Source organism: Leucopleurus acutus (genome assembly GCF_964270905.1).
Source record: "Leucopleurus acutus genome assembly, chromosome: 11".
In the NCBI taxonomy this organism is placed as follows: domain Eukaryota; kingdom Metazoa; phylum Chordata; class Mammalia; order Artiodactyla; family Delphinidae; genus Leucopleurus; species Leucopleurus acutus.
In genome coordinates, this window is record NC_139152.1 from 40563245 (window position 1) to 40587941 (window position 24697).

Here is a 24697-nt window from a genome sequence, read left to right on the forward strand (position 1 = left end):
AAGTCTAGCGGAAAGGTCCTGGCTCCTTGAAGTTTTCCTCTTTTTGTTCCTTCTCCCACACTCCTTGTCACTGACCCAGACCCCTTCAAGGGAAGGAAGGGGGTGAGGAAATGAGCAGTTGAAAATTCATGGGAGGAAAGATCCTGGTAGTGTGATCTACCCCTGTCACTTGCAGTATAACCTCCACAAGCCTCAGTTTCCTCATCCATAAGATCAGAGGAACCAGCTGGCTGATGTTACATTGAGGTCTAAGGAAATGCACTCCACCGCCCGCCGCACCCCTCCCTCTCTCCTTCCTCACCCCTCAGGGCCGTCCATAGTGTGGTTCTTCTCCACTTCCCTCCACCCCACCCATACACACACTCTGGCTCTCAGCTCCTACATGTAAGATCACACAGAACTGGAAGCAACCTGGGTTGCCTGGTACCAGACCCCTGGTATGAAGAGAAAGGAAAAATGCCCACCTGAGAGGAAAGGGAATAACATGGATAGGGAAATAACATTATTGCGTGCTTACAGCATTTTAGGGCTTTTACTTGAGAGTTACTGCATCCTCGATGCCTCCCTGAGAGGATGTATTGTCTCCATTTTACAGATGAGGAAACTGAGGCCTGGAAATGAGAAATGCCTTGTCCTGTATCACCTCGTAAGTGGCAGCCCTAGAACTGGAGTTCCGATCTCCTGGCTTCCTTCTCACTGCCCTGGAGAAGAGAAATGACACCCAAGGCAGTGGAAGGGTGAGAGAAGCAGGACTGGAGTGGGGAGAGAGATTTGAATTGGTCTCAGGGGAGACCTATGTGTGTGAGGCCAACGGGGCAGGGCCTTGGCTCAGGGTGTCCCCCATCCCCCACCCCCAGCGCTGACACACAACAGGTGCTCGGCTGTTAGCTAAAGGATGTCGGCCGAAGTCAGCTGCGGAGGAGAGCTGTTCAGTCCGAAGACGAGAGGGAAGAGAAAGGGGAGGGAGAGGGAAACGAAGCGAACTGCAGAAAAATGTGCTCGAGAGGCCAAAGGCAGGAAAGCTGGCCAGAGGGCTGAGGACAGCTCTCCACTCACCACCGGTGGGAAAACAGTAGCGGCCCAAGAGCCCGCGCACACTTTGCCCTCTGGCGCAGAGGGTCGACAGGCCCCAGCGAGCGGCGAGAGAGCAAGTACGCCGCCGGGCCTAGGGCTTCTACTCATCCGCCGCACGGATCCCCTGGCACCGCAGCTCGGTGCAGCCTGAGGTTCTAAGGGCCGCCGCCAGAGCCCACGGGGCTGAGAACAGGCTCCTGGCTCCACAAGGAGGGGCTAGAGATTGCTTCCAAGGTATCTGTCAGGCCAGCCCTTGACCCCTGGCCAGGTGCGGCTCCCCGCCATAGCCTCTCTCTCCACCCCATTTTGCTCCCCTCTCCCCGCGCCGTCCACCAACTCCAGCCTGCAGTTAATGAAATGTGGCGAGCGGCCGCACAGACAGCTGTCAGACCCCTCATTTCTCCTCCGGGATATTGGATCCCGCCCTGGGAGACAGACAGGTGAGCAGAGGAGAGGTGATGCGGGGAACGGAGGGCTGGGCTCCGGCTGGTGGGAGCCCGGAGCGCAGGGGGCAGCGCCAAGCTGAAATCTTCGAAGGCTCTGCGAAACGAGGTCGGTCGTAGCATGCTTTCTGCCCGGGGCCCCTAGCTCTTTCCTTTTCTCCATCAAGCAGGAGACTTCACACACCCCACAGCCACGGCGCCCTGACCCTCGTCGACCCGGGACTTCTGGTCCCGCACCCTAGAAGATCTGCCCCCCCTTGTGCGCTGCGCATAGCGTCTCTGAGCCGGCGGCCGCGGCCCGGTGCTTCCTCCCACCTCCTTCCATCTCTTCCTTCTTTCTCCCCCTCCTTCCCGAGCTTCCTCCCCGGCGGCCGCGGCCTTTATTAGGGATTCCGCGGCTGTCGGTCCCGCCATCCATCCTGTCCGCTGGCAATTAGGCGGCCAGACAAAGAGCAGCTTCGGATGGATGAGGGTCCCGGCGGATCGGAAATGTGAAGGGTCAGCGCTGCCGCCCGCGGCGCACCCCGCTCCCCCTCCGCATAATCACCGGCCGCCCGTCACTCAGCCGGCCTCCCGGGGAGCTCCGGGGCCCGGGCTGGGGGAGGGCGAGGGCGGGACTGCAGCCTAGGTGCCTAGGGCTTGGCGAAGGCGGACCTGCAACAGGGGCGCCTCCTGCTGGAGAATGGAGGACTGCGGGAGGCCGGAGGTACCTGGAGGAGAGAGAGGGCAGGACATGGCCCCCCCAGATCCCTGAAGGCGGACTGTGGGACTGCTGCCTGGGGGCTTCCTGTACAGAAGCGGGGACTTCAGCTGCGGGAGAGAGGAAGATGGTGGCCAACGCGCCCCCTGCTAGGAGGCTGCGGGACGAAGCCCTAGGGCCTCGGGTCTGAAGAAGTGGAACCTAGCCCAGGACGAGCCCCCTTAGGGTCTGTAGCCTGGTGCGCCTCCTATTGGAATAAAATGATACTGCGCTTCTATACCCGGATCTCTTACGTGAAATCCAACCCATGCACATCAAATCCAGAAAAGCTGCAAGGCTGGGCGAGTCCGAATGGAGCCAGAGGAAGTTCAAGGAGTCCGGTTTTTACTGCGGGTTCTTTGGCGCTAGCTCCCAGCTGACAAATCAACATCTCAATCTGACAATTATTAGTCGAGGTGGGGGGAGACGGGCTTTCGCCGCCTGGGCCGCTTAGCCCTCCCTGAGGGCGGCAGAGAGGTGGGCGGTGCTGGCAGTGATGAACGACTTGGGGGGGGGGGCCAGGGCCCCGAGCGCGCATTCATTACTCGACTGACAGGCGGGCGGCGGGCCGGCCGGGCCGCGAGTGGACGTGCCGGGAAAGAGGCAGTGGCAGGAAGGAGAATAAGGGAGGCGTATAGCAGCCCCACTGCCCCGTCAGCTCCCGGTTCTTCACCTCGACCCTGGTACTTACTTGACTTCCTTAAGCTCAGCCTTTTACCTGTTGGAGCTGGCCATGGTTGAAGAATTTGGGGAGCGAGGACGGGGACCTAAGCCCTCTGCTTAGGTTAGGCGATTGAAGATCTAAGATGTCAAGACAGGGTGTAGACAGGCTTTATGACTAGGCGCTTGTACCTGACCTAGGAGGAACCGTGCATAATTGCGCACGCAGAGGTGGTGTGTTGTGACAGGGATTGATGGGTGTGGGTCGCGTGTGGGGGTCAGTGATTGTGTGTGTCAGTGTTAGGGACGTGTCGGCCTGATTTTGTCAGTGGAGGTGTGTGCTGCGTGTGTCTGAGGATGAGCTACCACCTCTCCCCGCGTGACTGTGCCCCCCACACACATTTGCTGTCAGCTCTGTCTCCAGTTCTGTAGGAAACAGTAATGTGCACGGTGACAGCTGAGGTGTGCTGCCGGGGGTGGGGCAGGGGGGATAGATGTTAACCGTGAGGGTGCTGGTTTGGACAACTGCTCCCTTCCACCACCTCCACCCCAGCATCATCCCTTTCCCAAGCTTCCTGAAAGTAGTGGATGGTTTTTTCCAAAGTCTGGAGACCCAGTTGCTAAGTCCCGGGGAAGGAAGTGTTTACCACCAGAGTTTTCTACAGTCCACATACATACCCACATATACACAGTCGCCATCACATATACAGTCTCCAATATATGATGTGAGCCACAACCCATCTGGCTTCCCCAGGCTGGTGGTGGACAGAGAGGAAGCGGTAGATCTCAGGACAGGAAAGGGCAGACCATTAGACCTCTCAAAGAGCCCATCTCTTTGGGGCCTGGGCTATTGCTTCTAGGACGCTTACCTTTTGGATTTCAGGTCCAGTTCCTAGTGGACACCTTGGGAGGATAATGCTAATTGTATTCTAATTCCTTCCCCTAATAACTCTCTTTCTCCACCTGGCTTTGTCTCCACTCTCCTTCCCCACTCTCAAACACACCAAAGGGGGACCTTCCCAGTCCTGAATCTCCTGGGTCTATAGGGCAGGGAGTTGAGGCGATTCTGGGTCTCTGGTCCCCTGTTTTGTTCAGTGTGTCTTTGAGCCGCCTTCCCTTTGCCTTGCTCTTCTTTAAACATAGGGTATCTCTTGGAGCCTCTGTATCTTTGTCTCTGCGCCCCTCCTTGTGTCTGTATGTCTCTGCATTCAGGAGTCTCTTCCAAATGTGTCTCCCTACTTTAGAGATCTCTCTTTGTTCCTCTGGGGCTTCTCCCTCTGGGAATACCCCAGCACAACAGCGAGGCCCATGGGGATGGGGAAGGCCCCGTAGGGCTTCCTTCCTGCCCCCATCCAGAGGGGACTGCAACCTAAGGATGGCTAGGTAATGTCAGGGTCCGGCCACGGCCTGGGCCTGGTAGCTTCTCATTCAGGGCACAGGCACCTGGTCGATGTCCTGCTATCCGCCCGCCCCCCCCCCCCCCCGCCCCATTCCCAAGCCGCCCTCCTCCAAGCCCCCGCCCCCTCCACCCGCCTGGAAAAGGCAAATTTGACATTTTTAAATCCCGAGCCTTAGAGGGATCGATGCGGCCCGGGGGCCCCGCCCGGGGTCGATATTCCTGATTGGGAAGCGGCCGCTGAGCGGAGCCGGAGTGTAAATCACCCGAACTGGGGGAGGGGGCGCGGGAGCCAATAGCTTCCCAGGCTTTCGGAGCTAGGCTAGGTCCCGGCCCGGCCCAACCCCAGGGCAATGGAATGAGGAGACCGATAGACCTTAGAGACCGAGAGACAAGCCCGCCCTTGGGCTCCCCACTCTCCAGCGCAGCTCTAACTCTGCGGGGCGGCTCTGGTCTCGCTTCAGCGGCCGCCACCCTCCGTTGCTCCTGGAGCCGCCGGGGAGGCCGGTGTCGGAGCCAGCCATGCGGCGGCTCCTCTCCGGCCGCTCCCGCGGGGCCTGGGCTTCAGCGGCGGCTGTCACGAAGCTGACAGGCCAGGCCGACCGGGAAGGGGAGGGTGGCGGGGGAGAGGTGGGGGGAAGGCTGGCGCGGATCTGGCTCACAGTGGGCGCGCAACAGATGTTTGCGGAATTGAGGGACAGCAAGGTGGCGTGGGCACCGAGCGGCGCGGAGCCGGGGCTGCAGGCGCGGGCGGGGCGGGGGGCGGCCCAGACCTGTCGGAGCTGAGAGTCTGGCCATCCAGCGGGGATGAGCAGGCACCCGAGGGCGCTCTGGGGAGGCCAAACTGGATAGACCCCCTCTCCATGTGACCGGGGTAGCAGAGAACAAAAGAGAATGGGGTGAGAAGGCAAGTTCGGGCCCCACCTACAGCCGCCTCCGCCGCTCCTGCCCTCCAAGCCTCTCAGTTCTCTCTTGGGGAAACCGAGGCAGCCGAGGCTGAGAAGGGCCAGGAAGGTTAAAAGCGATGTCAGCGACGAGGCTGGGGCAGCAACCAGAATTCCCGCGTGGGTCTCTGGATTCACCTGCCCGCCCCGGGTCCGCCCTGGGTAAATACACCACCACGTCCCCACCGCAGCTCAGACCCTTCCTTCCCGCTTCAGCTTGTCAGATCCTTCGCCGGTTTACAGAACAACAATTTGGGGAAAACAATCCGGGCCGAGTGACGGCCCCGTAATTGTGACAAAGTGAGTGCGGGCGGCTGGAGAGAGCGCTAGGGCGGGAGCGCAGCGGGGCGAGGCGGAGGTAGGGGCGCCGCCAGCTCGCCCTGCCGCCCCCTCGTTCTCATTCCGGTCATCTCCCATCCCTCTCCTTGACTCTTCTCCAGTTCTTTTTCTCTCGGCTCCCCTCGCCTCCCTTCGCTTGTTCCTCCATCGCTCTTCCCTTTCCTCTCGGTAACGGCTTTTCTCCCGCCCCCGCCCCGCCGCAGCCCCTCCCCCGGTGCGCTTTTTCCTCTCTCACTTCTTCCTCTCTCCTCCGCCCTTCACTTGTTTCTCCATCCTCTCCTCGTGCTCAGTAGCCCTTGGGGCCCTGGCTCCCACCGCACAATCCGCTTCTCTCCCGCCCCAGTCCCGGCTTCCTGATGTCAAGCCCTGAGCCTCCCCCCCGGTCCTCACTTTCTGGGAGCCCAGCTCAGCCGGGCACACGGGGGTTCCTCCTGCCTCACAGCCAGGGGCGCGCGGCGGCCCGGGGGCCCAGGCGACCTGCGTTTTCTCTCCCCCTCCCGCCGCTGCCTCTCCCACCCCTCTCCCCGCGCCCGGAGTCAGTTTGTTTGTCCAGCGGCGGCTGCCGACGCTGGAGCTATTTGCCGAGCTTAGCGCGCTGCTGCGCAGTGCCTGCCCAATTAAGTCTCATTCATTATTCAGCGCCCCCGTCCGCCCCCGCCCCCCAGCTGGCGGCTCCAGTGTCGCTTTGAGGCCCCTCCCAGCCCTGGCCCCTCAGTGAGCCCTAGGGGGCAACATGGGGAGCCGCGTTCCCTCGCCGGGCGGGGATAAGGACTGAAGGGGCTGGGAACGTAGGAGGGGACAGAAGCATTCGGCCGACTGCGGGGAGGCAACATGGGTGAGGCCCACCGCAACCCCAAGTCAAAGCTGGGGGACCTTGGAGATCCACGCTTTTCCTTTACAGAGGAGGAAACAGGCCCAAAGAAGCGGCCAGACTTGACCGAGGTCACGTAGCAGGGTTGGAGCCCACGACATTAAAATGAAGGCATCTTGAATCCCAGTTCTATTCCAGCATCGAGGCGTGAGGACGCAGACTATTCTCCTCGCGGGGAGGCCCTCACCCCCATCCCTTTTTGCTCCTGGTTCTCCCTCTCGCCAAAATTAGCGACATACAGCTGACTTGGGGTTCCTGGGGGAACGGGAGGCTCCTCAGGTCTCAGGCTCAGATCTAGACGTAGTGCCCCTGACTGGCAGGCCTGGAGGCGGGGCAGTGAGGCGAACTCAGGGGGAGAGCCCCTCTCTGCAGCCTGTCCACTGGTGTGTCTGCCTTAGGGGAATTGGAAGTGGAGCCATCCAAGACAGCCTTGAACGGCAGTGGAACAGGGAGAGAGGACTGCAGCCTGCGGCGAGGGAGGAGCCACCCTCCCATTTGCGGGGGCGGAAAGGGGAGATCAAGGGCTTGTTTTTGCTTTTATAGGGGACCGCCCTGGGCTGCTTTGCCCGGGCATCTGGACAAGGTGAGTCTGGGGACCCGCCCGGCACCTCCCGTCCGCGAGCGGCAGCGCCACCTGGCGGTCGTGGTGTCGCTGTGTAGGCGCTCTCGGCCTGGAGTGGGCCCTGCGCCAGTCGGGGTGAGCCTGGGAAGGCGGAATACTCCGGGAACACCTTAAACCGAGTTTACCCGAGCGGGCGGGCGAGAGGAGCCCTAGCCTGAAAGGTGATCCCTTAGGGGCCAGGGAGGGCCTTGGGGAGGGGCCTGGCCAGGACGGCCCGACTTCCGTGACACAGCAAACACAGAAAGACAAGGTCCATTTGGATGGAAGTGGGAGCGGAAAGAGAGGGGCCATTTTGACTCTGTGGTCAAAGGAGATGACTGATCTGATGGGGTCTGGGAGCCGAGGTGCCCAGGTACCGCTGCTCACTCTGGGACTAGCGGGTGCTGGCTGGTGGTCAGGAGGCCCGCTCTGTGTAGAGGGGAGAGACTAGCAGGGGCACTTTACGTCTGGTTTGATATCCTGGGGATTCATCGGGCCGCTGTGGAGAGACTTTACAAGTTTGCCCTGGAAGGAGGTGGTTGAATTGCGGGGTGCCAGGGTCTAAGTCAAAATGTAGTTTTTCAGAGCTGGAGGGGACTCAGGACTGCTTTCAAGGTTGACTTGTGGGATGATGTCCTGGTCCGGAGAGATGGGAGGCTGGAGAGGGGCTAAAATCTCCGCCAAGTGTCTGAGGGCAACCACAGTCGGAGCTGGGGCCGGGTGGAGCGGGCTGTGTGGCAGGGGACTTTTAAAATGTGTAGGAACTTTCGGGGACATTGTATTCACTCCGATTCATTCCACCTCGCCCCCCGCACCCCACTGACCAGGAGGTCAGTGGTCTGAGGGAAGGTCTGAAATTTAAGCTTCTGCTTTTTATTGTCCCTGTGCTGAGTTCTCAGTTACTCAACTGAAAGCATTTCAAACATTCTTCTCCCCTAAATTTGGAGTCACTGTGGTTGTAAAACACAGAGATGAGGTGCTAGACCTAAGGGTATGGGAGAACCACAATTTCAGGGACACTCAGGAAGATCTGGACTTGACTAATATTGGAAGGAGAGATGGTTACTCTGTGGGGACCTGGATATAATCTTATGACTGCTTTTTTCCATGTCTTAGGGTCTAAGGATAACTCTGGACCCGTGACTGCCATGATTCTCACAGATGATCCCAGATTTTGGCATTCTGAGCAATGGCAGGTACCACTGGACTTGTTCTGAGACGCTTCTCCTAGAGGATGGCCAAGGGGCTCCTGAGGACCTATGCCCTCTGGGCTGTAGGGGGCCTTGCTGGGCTCCATCACCTGTACCTTGGGTGGGACAGCCACGCACAGCTCTGGATGCCCCTGGGGGGCGGGGGGGGGGGAGGGATGGCCTAGGCTGGCTCTGGGAATTCTGGAAGCTCCCGAGCTTTGCTGCTCAGGCCAACAGACCCCAGCGGCAGAGGCAGAGTTCAGGAGGGGGGACACACCCTTTGAGTCCCATTCACTTTGCTGCCCAGATGATAGTGGGCATTTATTTTGGCCTTGTGGCTCTCATTAGCCTCTCCTTCATGGGCAGCTTCTATTGTGGGCCTCCCACTGGCAGCTGGCTTAGGGGTTTTGCTGATGGCTGCTGTTGGTAACCAGACCTCAGACTTTAAGAACGCTCTAGGAGCAGCGTTTCGTACTTCCCCTATTTTCTATGGCCACCCCATAGCCATCCTGCCCACCAGCTTGGCTGCTGGCATCACAGCCCAGAAGCATCGCCTCTACAAAGCTTCAGTTGGGTCAGAGATGCTCAGTGTGAGGCTCTACTGCCTGGGCCTGGCTTACCTTGCTTTCACATGCCCGCTAGCATACAGTGCCCTCTGCAACACGGCTGCCGCCCTTAGCTGTGTGGCAGAGACCCTTGGCTCCTTCTTCAGTTGGTTCAGCTTCTTCCCCCTCCGTGGGCACCTGATGGAGTCTGTCCTCCTTCTGCCTTACTGGGTCTAGAAGCTGCTGGTGGGAGATCATGGCTTCAGCAGCGGCTACTTCCAAGCGTGGTAAAAGCTCTGTGAGTTTGTTCACAGTTTTCAGGGTCAGAAGTGTCAGTTGGCTTACCAGGTGAGTTTTCTTCCCTCTCGTTCCTGTCTGGAATGGCTCCGGAAGTGAGGCTAAGCCTTTTTTGAAAATATAAATTTATTTATTTACTTTTGGCTGCCTTGGGTCTTCGTTGCTGTGCGCGGGCTTTCTTTAGTTGCGGTGAGCGGGGGCTACGCTTCGTTGCGGTGCGCGGGCTCCTCATTGCAGTGGCTTCTCTTGCTGCGGAGCATGGGCTCTAGGCTTGTAGGCTCAGTAGTTGTGGCTCATGGGCTCTAGAGCGCAGGCTCAGTAGTTGTGGCGCCCGGGCTTAGTTGCTCCGCGGCATGTGGGATCTTCCCAGACCAGTGCTCGAACCCGTGTCCCCTGCATTGGCAGGCGGATTCTTAACCACTGTGCCACCAGGGAAGCCCTAGGCTAAGCCTTATTGGAGCAGGTACCCGTAATGTGGAAGTACTGTTTTCATGTCTGCTGGGTCAGCCCCCGGAAGGGTGTCCTGGCTTCTTTGGGCTTCTGTGTGCAATGGGTGAAAGTTCAGAGGCTCTAACAGGGAGTGGGGAAAGATACATGTATATTATTTACTTTTTATTGAGGTATAACATATATAGAGTACGATAATTTTATATAGATACCTATGTAACCACCACTCCAATGAAGGTATGGAATATTTCTAGCACTAAGAAGGTTCGCTCATACCCCTTCCCAATCTATCCTCCTTTCCTGGGAAAAAACCTCTATTCTGACTTCTATTACCATAGATTAGTTTTGCCTATTCTTGGGCTTCATATAAATGGAATCACTCAGTGCGTACTCTTTTGTGTCTGAGTTCTCTCATTCAACATTATGTTTGTGAGATTTATTCATACTGTTGCATGGGATTATAAACTGTTTGTTTTCATTGTTGTATAGTATCCCATTGTATGAATATACCACAGTTTATCTATCCACTTTTGTCAGTGAACGTTTGGGTGGTTTCCAGTTTGGGACTATTCTGAATAAAGCTGTTATAAACATTCTTGTACATGTCTTTGGTGGACATATATGCTTATTTCTCTTGCAAGGAGGAGATCTTGTCAGGGATGCCAAGTTCCAGGTTGGAAAATGAGCATCTGTGATCAAAAGCGAATCCTGGTTCTTGCCATGAGATCCAGAGGTTGTCCATGTTTCAAAAGGCTGGAATTCTAATCTGAGGTTCTGTGCCTTTCCCAACAGCAAGTGGAAGCCAATTCCAGCCTGATTTAGGAAGGGAACAAGGAGAGGCTCAGGAGCCCTGACAACTTATGAGGTTCTAATTTGTTAGCTTGTGTCTCCCTAAGGTTTTGGGTCTCTCAGAGGGGGCAACAAATGAAGAAATACATTGCAGATACCTGGAGCTCGCGAAGGCCACAATTGGCACCAGGTGGAGGAAGCTCAGAGGCACTTTCTGGAGATCCAGGCTGCGTATGAAGTCCTGAGTCAGCCCAGGAAGCCAAGGGGATCCTGCAGGTGAGAAGAAACTTCCCTTTGAGGATGGACTCTTCCTGGCACAGCTGAGCAGCTTGTCCCAGCCCAGCTTTGCCCACATGAGGCATCCCAACAGTGTTGAAGAAGCTGTCACTTGCAGTGGAGATGAGAAAACCTTAAAGGGGTGAGAAAGCTTTTGTGGTAGAAGAATGTATTTATGTTTTGAATTTCTGAATTCTTGGCTATCATATTCCTGATTATTTTTTCTTAAAATGAGATAATGCAATGATAGACATATTATAAAACCAATAAAATATCTTTTAGAGTCTATACCACATTATTTCACCCCCGGTACATTGATGGATGATGGAGGAAGTTTACTTAACAATTTTTTTTTTTAATGTGCAAAGCACTGAGTTAGGTGATTGAAGAAAAATACAAGGGTTCTAATATTTCACAAGGTGTCCTGTGACAAGAGGGATTTGATCTATTCTGTGGGCTACCAAGGGGTAAGACTGGGGTTAAGTTTCAAAGTTTCAGAAAAATATTTTAATTCCATTTATAGTAGAACTTTCTAGGAGCTATACTTTTCCCAAGAAGGAACAAGCTGCTATGGGGTAGGGGGGTAGGGTGTAATCCCCCTATCACAGACTCTTCTGCTTGGTGTATTGTGGAGAGCCCTCAAACTTTATACAGGTGGTTCGACTGGCTGAATTGTCAGGTCTTCCTGAAACTTGGGATTTGATTCTGAGCTACACACCTTGCTCCCTCGTTGTTTACAGTCCATTGGGGGATAATAACACAGGTACACAGATATCAAAGTCTGCCCCATTCAGTGTTCTGAACTGTGTCCTAAGAGGTGTAAATAGAATGCATTAGAAAATTGCAGAAGGAACAGATGACACTGTTTTATGGGGACTCATGGGAAAATTCATGATTTTATATCTCATATGGCTTTATGGGGACTTTGGGGAAACCCTAGGGAACCAACAACTTGAGAATCTCAAGGGGGCCTTATTTAATTCCCAAGTGTGGAAGGAACAGCCCAGGATGCCTCAGTTTGCAGAGGAAGACTGGAGACCAGGAACGCGATGTTAAAATTATGTACACTTGGGCTTCCCTGGTGGCGCAGTGGTTGAGAGTCCGCCTGCCGATGCAGGGGACACGGGTTCGTGCCCCGGTCCGGAAAGATCCCACATGCCGCGGAGGGGCTAGGCCCCTGAGCTATGGCCGCTGAGCCTGCGCGTCCGGAGCCTGTGCTCCGCAACAGGAGGGGCCACAACAGTGAGAGGCCCGCGTACCGCAAAAAAAAAAAAAAAAAAAAAAAAATTATGTACACTTACTCCAGCTTTCTTGCTTTTCTTTATTTGTGTGTACAATACTCAGTCCTTTTCTTTTTTCTGGAAGTTAACTCTGAGTGGTATATGTATTCTTTTTTAAATTTATTTTATTTGTTTATTTATTGGCTGCGTTGGGTCTTCGTTGCTGTGCGTGGGCTTTCTCTAGTTGTGGCGAGTGGGGGCTACTCTTTGTTGTGGTGCGCAGGCTTCTCATTGCGGTGGCTTCTCTTGTTCGGGAGCACGCACTCTAGGCGCGCGGGCTTCAGTAGTTGTGGCATGCAGCTCAGTAGTTGTGGCTCACAGGTTCTAGAGCGCAGGCTCAGTAGCTGTAGCGCATGGGCTTAGTTGCTCCACGGCATGTGGGATCTTCCCGGACCAGGGCTTGAACCCGTGTCCCCTACCTTGGCAGGCAGATTCTGAACCACTGCACCACCAGGGAAGCCCCGGTATATGTATTCTTAAAAAGTAAAATTATTTTGGCTAGTTTTCCCTACTGATTAAAAAAAAATGGTCAGATCAATTGAGAGGAATGAAATTTGTAGATGTGTTTTTTTTTTGCATCCATATATAAAAAAAAATTTGCCAATGAATTTATATACCATGATTTTAAGACCAAATTAGGGACTTCCCTGGAGGTCCAGTGATTAAGACTCCACGCTCCCGATGGAGGGGGCCCTGGTTTGATCCCTGGTCCGGGAGCTGGATCCTGCATGCCGCAATCCCGGTGCAGCCAAAAAAAAAAAACAAAAAAAACAAATTAACTTTCACACTTTTTTTTTTACTATTAATTTACCCAAATGTTTCATCATATCAAGTTATTTTTGTTTTTTTGTCAGTAGTTTTAAATTGAAGTATAGTTAATTTACAATGTCACACCTTTTTAAAGTCAGAAATTGATATACATTTCCTTTGAAGAACATAATTTGTCAAATTATCATGTGGCATTTTCATAGGCTATTAATTAGTAATTTATTAACATGTTATGTAGTACTTCATCTGCAAAATGTAAATATATTAAAAACAGTCTATAAGGAAAAAGAAACAAAAGAGTGATTGAGGTTTTACTTGATTTGGAAAATTATTTTACTGTTCTCAAATTTTCTTATGAGTTTTTGTTATAAAAATATATTTTAATTTATTCAAACAGAAACTATTGATGAGCAGTTCCTATTTTTCCAACACGAGCAATGCTACAGTAAATATCTTTAAATATGTGTATTGGTGCTTTTTGTTTTTCTAAGGCTAGATTCCAATAAGTGATAATGCAGGGTCAAACAGAATGTATGCTTTAAATTTTGATTGATACTGTATCAGGTTACTTTTGGAAAAGACTGTTAACAAGCTACACTTCCACCAGCAGTACAAGTGGCCCTTTCTTTGTAACCGGTATGGACTGTTATCTTTCTTTTAATTTTTTGCCAACATGATGGGTGAGAAATAGTATCTGATGACTTCAGTTTGCCTTTCCCTGACTCCAAGTAAAGTTCAGCATCTTTCCAAATGTTTATTGGGCCCTTGCATTTCCTCTTCAGTGAATTGCCTGATAATTTCATCTACCTTTTTTTTTTTTAATTGTGTTCCTGTTTGTCTCTGTGAAATCTATTTTCTTGGTATCCTTGCTCGTTAGGAACCTTAGCCCTTCATCGTATGTGTTGGAGATATTTTCCCCCAGTTTATGGATGGTCTTTTGACTTTACGCTTGGGTTTTAGAGTCAGGAGGATTAGGATTAGGATTTGAATCTGGTTCCATGATTTTTTAGCTCTGTGGTCTTGGGTTTCTTTAGCCTCTTAGAGCCTTAGTTTCCTCTAAAATTGAGATGATAGTACGTACTTTTAAAGAGTTGCTGTAATATAGAAGCTAGCACATGTAGAGTAAGCAAATATAACTAGTAGTTCCCTTTCAAACTCTTTTCAGCCTATGTAAGGAAATAGTGCTTGAGTGTCTAGTGAGTTACTGGTATAGAATGAAGGTTCTACCTGTAAGGATGAATTTTCCTAGAGTGTATTAGTGTATTTTGTATTAAAAAAAGGTCCTCTTGGCTTCCTGTAAATCTGTGTATGAATGCTTGCAAATAATGGTTAGAAAGAAATAAATAGGAATGATGGATTGTATTGTGATGGTAGGGTTACAAGTGTTCCCCTCCCCTTCTCTAGACTCTCTTGTTTTATAATTAAGAAAATTCCAGGACTTCCATGGTGGTCCAGTGGTTAGGACTCTGCGCTTCCACTGCAGGGGGCACGGTTCGATCCTGGTCGGGGAGCTAAGATCCCAAATGCCTCACGGTGCAGCAAAAAAAAAAAAAAAGAAATTTCCAGTCTTTCTTAGCTGTTTATGGGGAATCAGGGAAGTGGTTTGGGTTTGGTCATTCTCGGACTATCATTTTAAAATGGGACGGAGCTCCTCTGGGCCAGTGATTATAGCAGAAGGCCTCAGAATGCAACAACTCTGAGGGTAAGATGAATTTAATGGGAAGGAGATGGGGAACTGCTTGTAAGATGGCCCTTTTTACCTGCAGATTCTCCTTGCAGAATTCTTGTCATCCTTTGACAGATTCATTTCAATTAGGGAGGCTGTTCCCTGACATCTGGAGTCTCAGTCCTTCTATGCCGAAAAGCAGGGGTATTTATAGTTTATGAAACGCTGCAGCATGGGTCTGCTGCCCAACTCTTACCCCCATTGGTCACTTCAGTGTGGATTGGTATGAAGCTTTCCATAGGAGAGAGTTTGTGGGTGTGGGCTGGGTTACTACGTAAGAAGTGAGAAAGAGGTTAAAGAATGTTTACCTCTTAGTAGGAAAGACTGTTTGATTAAACCATCTTTGGATTTCATCTTCCCTCTTGTCCTGGCCTGTGAGCAGGTACTGAAATTGAGTGCTTCCCAGGATTAGGCTACCTACCCACCCCCAGAGGACATCTAGATGTTCATGTATCTAATAGCCAGTGGTGTAGCCCAGCCATTTTTTGGAAACAAAGAAATGGCACAAATCATATGAATTTAGAACTTCTGGAAGGAAATTCTGCTTTGCTACCAGCCCTAGAATATTATAATCACTAAGACTTTTCTGGGAATGTGCTTCCTAAAGGACCTGACATAGTGAAAATCAGCTGAAAGCAGAAATTCACTATAATATAATTATTTTTAAAAAACGAACTAAGATATTAGCAAGTGAGAGGTCTTCCTTATTCTCCACCTGGGTTGATGTAATGAAATCCAATGATGCTGTACTCTCCCACTCCCACGAATAAAAAGTGTATAGACCCTTTAAAGAGTTGGAAGGGAACTGAGAAGGCCTCTACCCCAAGTACCTATCCATAGCAGGATCTTGAGAATAGCCTGCCTCAGAGATGACCAATTCTGGCTTTTGATTTAATTGGAAATCCCCTACCTGTCCCACCTTTTGGACATCCTTAACTGTTGTTCTTTTATTAGACTGAAATTTGCTTCCCTGAAATTTCTTTCTAGATCTGCCATCTCTCTCTCTCTCTCTTATTATTATTATTATTATTTTGGCTGCGTCACGCCGCTTACTGAATCTTAGTTCCCCGACAAGGGATCGAACCAGGGCCCATGGCAGTGAAAGTGCCGAGTCCTAACCACTGGACCGCCAGGGAATTCCCTAGATCTGCCACTTCTTGATGCAAAGAACAAAAACCAACAAAAAACCCATTCTTGATAAGAACCTGCCCTTCACCTCATATCCTTCTAAAGCTTTCCTTTTCTAGATTAAACATTGCCTTGTTTAAGGAAGCACTGTAATTTGGTAGAAAGAGGATGGGTGGAGAAGTGACAAGGCGGGGGGGTTTGCTTCTGCCTCTTGCGTGAACAGCCTACTGACTTCGGATGAGCCACTTTACCACTCTGGGCCTCAGTTTTTTCCTTGTAAGGTGAGGAAATTGGACTTAGATGACCTTTAAGATTGCTTTCCACACTGGATTCTGGGTTTCTAACTGTTCAGCTGAAGCTTGTGAGAAATGGTGTGGTTTTTCATCTCTCTGCCCTCTTGTGGGCACTGTCTTGGGAAGAAAATAAAATATTTAATTGCTCAAAGAACAATATAATGGCCACCCCCTATCAAAAATTCACCTGTATCAAACTTTCAGTTTTCATTTATTCATGATGTCTTTTAGTCCTTATCCATAAATGTACATATCATATCAGGAATATAATTTTATAGTTTTTTCTCCTCCCTGAATCATAAGCATCATAAGCATTTATATATATTACTAGGAAGACTTCATCTATATATACATATATATATATTTTACTGAGATATAATTCACATAACGTAAAATTTACCCTTTGAAAGTAAAAAGTTAAGTGGTTTTTAGTATATTCATGAGGTTGTACAACCATCAACCTTAACTGCAGAATATTTTTACCACCCCAAAAAGAAACCCCATACATAGGGACAATCATTCTCCATTCTGTCCTTGCCCCCATCCCCTGGCAACTATTAATCTACTTTCTGTCTCTATAGATTTGTCTATTCTAGACATTTTATATAAATGGAATCATAAATGTCTGCTTTTCTGTCTGGCTTCTTTCACTTAGCATAATATTTTCAGGATTCATCCATGTTGTAGTATGCATTATTATTAAATATTTTTAATTTTTTTCAAATAACATAATTATACTGAAATGCTGTATACTATTACCTTCTTGGGAGACATTTAAGCTATATATACACACAAATATACACACACACCCACATATATATATTTGTGGTTATAAAGAATGCTGCATCGATATTTTCATGCTTCTAATTCATCTAGTCTCTTGAATTATTTCAGAATAAATTCCCATGCGTGGGATTACTGGGTCAAAGGGTATGAACATTTTTATGACTGTTGTCAATATTGCTCTTAAATTGTGGTGCCCAGAACTAAATGCAATTCTCAGATGTGTTCAGACAGAACAGGGTACTGTGGAGCTATTAAGTTCTCAAGGTCTGGACAATATATCATCCTTTAAATCAAGCAGTCTAAGAATTTCTTAGCTTGTTTTTTGAGGGGGTGGTTTGCTCATGGAGCTTATAGCCAACTAAGGCCCTTAGGTCTTTTCCTAGGCTCTGTGTCTTCAAGCTGCGTTTGCACCTACTCTAGGACCTAGGAGGCTTTTGAGGACTCCCTGGATGGAATTTCTTTCTTTCTTTGTTTTCTTTTTTCTTTAGCAGTGGGTGGTCCTAACAAGCTAGCAGGAGGTCTAGGTTTACTGCAGTCTTAGCTGAGAACTGCAGGTGGCGCCTGAAGGCTGTCACAAGGGTAAAATATGTCCACTTTTTTTAGAATCTGGTAGTGGTACCTCCTTAGTTGGTTCATTACCAGAGTTCAGTCCCTTCCTTTTGTTGGGAAGGTGAGAGAAACTGTGAAGTTGTCTTTGGGTGTTATTCAGGTCAAACTCCAAATGAAGTATGTTTTCTAGATGTCATTTGATCTCCCCAGAAACTCTGGTGAAATCTCATGTTAGAGCTTTGCTTGAACACAAATTTCATGCCAGTTCACACCCTGAGAAGCTGCTTTTTGGTTTCTCTTCATGTTTCTTGCCATCTTTTTCTCTTAGTCATTCCAAGGGATTGAAACTTGTTCAACTAACTGGTTTTGTTTGTTTGTTTTGCTAAGATGGTTTTTTTTTTTTTTTTTTTTTTTGCGGTACGCGGGCCTCTCACTGTTGTGGCCTCTCCCGTTGCGGAGCACAGGCCCTGGACGTGCAGGCTCAGCGGCCATGGCTCACAGGCCCAGCTGCTCCGCGGCATGTGGGATCTTCCCGGACTGGGGCACGAACCCGTGTCCCCTGCATCGGCAGGCGGACTCTAAACCACTGCGCCACCAGGGAAGCCCTAAGATGGGTTTTGAACAACAAACACAGAATATTTACATAGGGTTCCAGCTAAATGCGATTTCATTTCTTTCCTTCTTTGGCTGTGTCGGTCTTAGGTGCAGCACGTGGGATCTTCGTTGCTGCGCACAGGCTTCTCTCTAGTTGTGGCACGCAGGCTCTAGAGCGTTACAGGCTTAGTTGCCCCACGGCGTGTGGGATCTTAGTTCCCAGACCAGGGATAGAATCTGCGTCCCCTGCATTGGTAGGCAGATTCTTAACCACTGGACCACCAGGGAGGTCCCCTTTTTTTTTTTTTAATGACTTTAGTCAAGGTCAATTTTTTTTGTTGATATTTATTTATTTTCCTTACTTTTTTGGCTGCATCAGATCTTAGTTGCAGCACGTGGGATCTTCCTTGAGGCATGCAGGATTTTTCCTTGTGGCACGTGGTCTCTTCGTTGTGGTGCTCAGGCTTTTCTCTAGTTGTGGCATGTGGATTTTCTCTCTCTAGTTCTGGCACGCAGGCTTCAGGTCACGTGGGCTCTGTAGTTTGCGGCACGCAGGCTCTCTCGTTGAGGCACGAGAGCTTAGTTGCCCCGGGGTGTGTGCGATCTTAGTTCCCTGACCAGTGATCGAACCCGCGTCCCCTGCATTGGAAGGTGGATTCTTTACCACTGGACCACCAGGGAAGTCCTGAGGTTTCATTTCAATAGTTTGTTGCTTTCTTCATTTTCCTTTTCCTTTTCTTCCCAATTCTCTTCTTTCTCTCCACCTCTCATCCATCTGCTTACTTGCAAACTATTATAACTTTCAGCAAGACCTTGGATTTTCTAGATTTAAACCTCAGTGATAAGTTTCAATAGAACAGAGAAGTGCCCTGTGTGGGAAAGTTGGAAGGGAATGATTTTAACCCATTCTGGCCAGACCTTAGGTCCATTTCTGGGCTAAGAAAGGTTGTGGGGAACATTCTCTGCTGCGCAGTGACTAAATTAGCATGAGAGCCTGGCTTCCAAGCATCACTTAAAGGGGCATTTTCCTTACCATCAGGAGGTCAGGCACCTTTCAAATGATTTAGTATCAGGAAAGGAATGGGGAGGGTATAGAGGAAATATAGATGTCTCCTATTCATATATTTCCCAATCACAGATCTGAGGGCCAGTGAGGCTCATGTTACTCCCCCACCTCTCCTTCCTACCCATAACCACCAGTTTGGACTTGGCTTCTGTTGCTACTTTCTTGTTTTCATTCCTGGGGTCCACAACAGAGAGTGTAAGTTTACTGCTTTTCTGTGTAATTTGGGTTGGAAAGCACTTACTCATTTTATATTAAGTGACTGGGAACTCTGCCTCTTAGCAGGTGATTTTTCTTGTACAGCCAAGAGACTGATCATTTCAGACCCATCTCCCTTCAAACTCTAATTCTTTTCCAGCAGTGTGTTTTTTGTTCTCATGTTTATGTCTTTGCTGATGTCACTCTTCTTTTCTATAATCCTTTTTCCCCTCTGCTAATCCAAATCTTTACACTTCTTTTATGATCCAGCTTAAGGTTTATCCCTAAGTGATGCCTTTGCTGATTAAGTCCATCCCCAGTAATCTTTCCTCCTTGAATTCCTTCAGCAGTCTTGTCCAGTTTGTACCATTCTATCAAGCATTTTCTTACATGTTGCCATATAATCATTCTCTATCTCACGTTTTTAAGTCTTGTCTCCTTGACTATACCAAAGGCCCTTGACAGCAGGACTGTCTTCTCTCAATGCAAATAACAGGGCATTTACTAAATATGGTAAATTGCTACTCAAGGGAGTCCAGGTTTTTTGAGCATGAGCCACCCGTTTCTTTGCTTGGCCTTGCAATAAACCTTTCCTCCAAAAACCAACCAAACAAAAACCCCCTGCTATTTAACAATTTAGAGCCTCGGTTTCCTCATTTGTTAAATGAGGACAATGATGCTTGCATCACAGGGTTGTTGAGACATTCAAATGAGATGTGTTGAGGGCACTTTCTAAACCATAAAACATTTTACAGAGGGTGGCATTATCACTTTAAAAAGTGGTGACAGACTGTATAAGTGAAAGAGCATGCTGAAATTCCATGCATGAACTTTCAGTAAAGCAGTATTAGTTATAAATCTCACACATAGAAACAAATTCAATTTCAAGTTTTTAATGAACCTGCAAGGCACTTTCACTGAACTGAGTGTTTCAAATCTGAGTTTTGGTTCTGACATTGCCACTAATTTCATGATTTAACAATTCAACCTTTGACAATTTAAGGCCTTTTGCAGCTCTAAACATCTGATGCACAACCGAATTTGGGTATGTTACCCATGTCTTTGAACCTCAGTTTTGTTATCTATAAAATGGGAAATTAAAACCTAATCAAACCCCTCTTTTTTTTGCGGTACGCGGGCCTCTCACTGCTGTGGCCTCTCCCGCTGTGGAGCACAGGCTCTGGACGCACAGGCTCAGCGGCCATGGCTCACGGGCCCAGCTGCTCCGCGGCATGTGGGATCTTCCCAGACCGGGTCACGAACCTGTGTCCCCTGCATCGGCAGGCGGACTCTCAACCACTGCGCCACCAGGGAAGCCCCAGGGAAGCCCCATCAAACCCCTTTAATAGAACTTTATAAAGTGGCTGTTCAAAGAAACATTAATCCTGCACAAAAAGTTTCCTTGGGGGAAAGCTGCACACTATATACTACATTCCCTTCAATATTTTTTAAAATTAATTTAAAATTAATTAATTATTATTATTTTTTGCTGCGTTGGGTCTTCGTTGCTGCACGCGGGCTTTCTCTAGTTGCAGCGAGCAGGGGCTACTCTTTGTTGCGGTGTGTGGGCTTCTCATTGCAGTGGCTTCTATTGTTGCAGAGCACGGGCCCTAGGCCCGCAGGCTTCAGTAGTTGCGGCACGTGGGCTCAGTAGTTGTGGCTCTGGGCTCTAGAGCGCAGGCTCAGTAGCTGTGGCACACAGGCTTAGGTGCTCTGTGGCATGTGGGATCTTCCCGGACCAGGGATCGAACCTGTGTCCACTGAATTGGCAGGCAGATTCTTAACCACTGCGCCACCAGGGAAGTCCCTCCCTTCAATATTAACAATGCACATTATCATGTTAAATGCTCTGGGAAGTAAACCAATTTATTTTTATTTTACCCAGTATTTCCCAAACTTACTTGGACCTGGAATAGTTTTTTCAGATAACATCTATTCAGCATCCCATGAAACTAAATTTCTAAGACACACAGTGTGGACTGCCAACATCAATATTCTTAGGTATCAGAGGTAGTCCAAGCAAAGGGAAAAGTACACCCTTATGAGATATTCTCAGCTGGTCTTCATGCTTGTTGTGGTTTGCAGCTTCACCTTTAGTCAACAGAGGCTTTAACTTCAGCCTCTTTTTTTTCCCCTAATAAAAACATGGAATCTGACAATCCATCACTCAAGATACAAAATATCAACTCAAAGAAAAACATGATAAAAGTTCTGATCTCCAGAATCTATTTGAAAATATTTTAAATTAGGTCATGTTAATTTCTGCAGAATATATCTGCCAAGGTGATGACTGTGTCATGACTTACCTTTAGTTGTAATTTTGCCTCAGTCATTAGGTAACCTGGGATAAATCAATGCCCTTAAGCCAAACTAAGACACATGGATGTTATTTCTAAATAGTCTTCTGTTGTAATCCATAGCAGTTACTCTAATCATTTCAAAAATTTGGTTGTTTTTGTGTTTTCTTCAGAGTAGGTCACAGTATTATATGTTGAGTTTATTACAGCATTTCTTTTCCTCCAATATAATTTATAGGCAGCTTTAAAACAATTTGCCACTATTTTTTTTTTTTTTTTTTTGCAGTACGCGGGCCTCTCACTGCCGCGGCCTCTCCCGTTGCGGAGCACAGGCTCCGGACGCGCAGGCCCAGTGGCCATGGCCCACGGACCCAGCCGCTCCGCGGCATGTGGGATCCTCCCGGACCAGGGCACGAACCCGCGTCCCCTGCATCGGCAGGCGGACTCTCAACCACTGCGCCACCAGGGAAGCCCCCAATTTGCCACTATTTTAAATGCTTACTTTGTTTTATTGTGAAGTATAGCATATAAAATGGAAAATGTGTATGTAGTATAAAGAACAATGATAAAAATAATCTTTATAGCTCAGGTCAAAAAGGCATTTTTGAAACATTTGCTCAATGTCCTTTTAGAGAGGTTGAGTGCTGCGTGGAGAAAGGGCGAAGGTGGACCATGATTGCAGTACCCCTCTTGCAAATTCCATTCAACAAAACATATGCTCTGTGTGACCCACCCTTCTTGGAGGGCCACTATTTCTTGAGTAAAATCCTTGTGAAGAGTCTACCCTTACTGTCAGCCCAGGGACTTAGCAAACTGTTCCTCTCAACAACACTCACAACTCTCTCTTAGAGGAGATATGATTCCATCTCATTCGATTTCCAGTGATGTTTTGACAGCTCTTATAGATCTGACCTAGGCATGTTCCTTTATCCACCTCCCTTCTCTTTGAGTGGCATATCCACATACAAAAATTCTCTCCCATTAGATCAGGGACTCTCTTAGGAAAGGCGTTATGTCTTTCCTAATAGACTGTAAGGTTTCCAAAAGTGGGAATTTAATTTTCCTCCCAAAGAAGAAACTATTGGCTTGGCAAGCAGCATCAGACCCTCTAATGAAGGCGTTTCCCAAGTGACTTTTGGTAGGTGAAACCAGTTATGGAATAAGATCTTGGATCCTATTGGTTCAGGCCCCATTCTTTAGTATGACGTTTTCTATTAACCAGGGTAATATTATCCCATTCCTACACTGTATGTTCCTATACTACCTTGCACTTTTCTCTTTCAGCACTTATCACATGTTATAGTTAATTATTTACTAGCTTTTATCCTCCATTACAACTGGATACTCTCCTTGAGGATAATGATCTAGTTTTGTGTTTTTTCTTAATTTTATTTATTTATTTTTGGCTGTATTGGGTCTTCGTTGCTGCACATGGGCTTTCTCTAGTTGCGGGGGCTACTCTTCGTTGCGGTGTGCAGGCTTCTCACTGTGGTGGCTTCTCTTGTTGGGGAGCACGGGCTCTAGGCACAAGGGCTTCAGTAGTTGTGGCACACGGGCTTAGTTGCTCCACAGCATGTGGGATCTTCCCGGACCAGGGCTCGAACCCGTGTTCCCTACCTTGGCAGGCAGATTCTGAACCACTGTACCACCAGGGAAGCCCAATGATCTACTTTTATTCTTTGTAAGTGACCCACACCTAGAACAATGCCTCCCACTCACTGGGTGGTCAATTTAGTAAATGAAGAGAGAGCAGGTATTTGGATGGTTTGCTTCTATTTGAATCTTTGAAAGAAGATTCAATAGTAAGCAACACATGGTGTAGTGCCCTAACTAGTTGGATGACCTAGTCTTCTGTTTCTTTAGATCTGTAAATGATATATGGTTGTATTAGGTTAGGCATTATTAACCAGGGGCCAGTGGGCTCCAGAGGATTTTTGACCCTTCCACTCCATGCGAGGTTAAAAACCAAAGGACCAGATGACTTCGTAGAGATGTACTAGTACTGCAACTCCAACAACAAACCTGTGGAAACCAAAACTACATTGTGACTGTGGTGTCTGTACACACTCATATATGCTCTCTGGCTTCTTGTTGGTGCCTGTCCAGAGCCCCTTATGCTTTGGCTTCAAAAGATAAGAACATGGGGACAGATTCTGATTAACCTTTTCACTGCTGATTGTCTAAATGCCCAGCCTCTAGCCACTCCCAACAGATCGCTGACCAGTTGGCAGTGGGGTGAGTGCTTCATACATGGAGGACACTGGCTGGAAAGGCGCGCAAATATTAGAGATGGTTCTGGCCCCGCCCGGGGTGCTTGGGAATCTAACCACGAAGACAGAAGAGTATTTAACAGAAAGATTCGGGCAATGTGACCACAGCCGCGTAGGGGGATGCAGACAACTTAGTATGCCAGAAAACCGACGCAGAAATGGACTTGGGCAGTGTGCCTGGCGGACTAGGCTGAGAACCCTCAAGTTACTCCCGAATTTATCTTGTGCCGGGCCTGGGAGGCGCATCCTCCCGCCACCACTCCGCATCTGCCTCTATGGATTCCCAGGAGGCTAAGCGGTCGCGAAGTCCGGACGTCCGGGCGTTTTCCGCAGCTGGTGGCTCTGAAATGGACTTTTGGAGTAAAACTTGGGTCGGGAAGGAGGCAAAGTGGAAAATGGTGTTAAGTCGTCGGGGCGGAGTCGTAGTGCCGAAATGGACAGCAGCCTGGGAGACCAGAATCCCGACCGGGACCTAGTGAGAAAAGCCCCTCAGCAAGGTTCCCCTCCAGGCGTCTGCCTTCGGCAACCTCCGGGGGAGTTTCGGCTCTTTCCGGCAGTTCCAGCTCGGGCCCTCCACTCCTAGCGCGCGCTGTCTCCCCACCCCACGCCGCCCAGCTCCTTCTGGGCACTGGCCATTCTGCACGCGGGCGCGAGCTCGTGTCCCACCCGTCCCCACTTCCATCTAGTTGGTTCCCGACCCACTCTTCCAGCCCCTTCCCTTTGTCGTTCTTCCCAATCCCCGGCGACGCCTGCGTTCCCTGAACTCGGGCGCGCGATCTGGCGGGCGGTGCGAGGTGCAGGGGACCCGGTCACGATAGGAGCGGCAACCCGACGGACTGGAGGTGGCCTCCGACCCCGCACCTCTCCGCGCGCAGATCCCCGGCTCGCGGGCCGCCTCGCGCCCAGGCCTCGCTCGCGCGCCCGGTGGCTGCAATGGCCTCGAGCTCGGCGCGCCGGGGTCGCGCCGGCGCGAGCACGCGCCCTGTGCGCTGGCTGGCTGGCGCGCACGCGCCCGAGTGGGCTGCAGGGCGGGGCGAAGAGCTCGAGCTCCGGCGAGGTCGGTGTGGATCGGCTGGCCCTCCGGGCCTGAGCCGTGGCTGCGATTCCCAGCCCGCCGCCAGGCTGAGGAGGGAA

At 49.8% G+C, this 24697-nt stretch overlaps 2 protein-coding genes across 4 annotated transcripts in view; both read left to right on the plus strand.

The window, feature by feature from the left end:
* Positions 1 to 7353: 7353 nt before the first annotated feature.
* Positions 7354 to 24697, plus strand: part of SPATS2 (spermatogenesis associated serine rich 2) — a 151121-nt gene continuing 133777 nt past the window's right edge. The window contains exons 1-2 of one of the 3 annotated variants that reach the window (XM_082850567.1): positions 7354 to 7440; positions 8184 to 8263. The gene's annotated coding sequence lies outside the window, so the exon portion shown is untranslated. Of the gene's footprint in view, positions 7441 to 8183; positions 8264 to 10499; positions 10612 to 10682; positions 10754 to 24697 lie in introns of those variants that run through there. The other 2 variants (XM_082850565.1, XM_082850566.1) reach the window with 2 other exon arrangements.
* On the plus strand, positions 8302 to 10615 carry DNAJC22 (DnaJ heat shock protein family (Hsp40) member C22; the record flags this gene model as incomplete). The annotated part of the gene is given in 7 exon segments (XM_082850574.1): positions 8302 to 8418; positions 8421 to 8629; positions 8631 to 9036; positions 9040 to 9090; positions 9094 to 9150; positions 10443 to 10506; positions 10509 to 10615. Coding segments are annotated over 7 exon segments (1011 nt in total).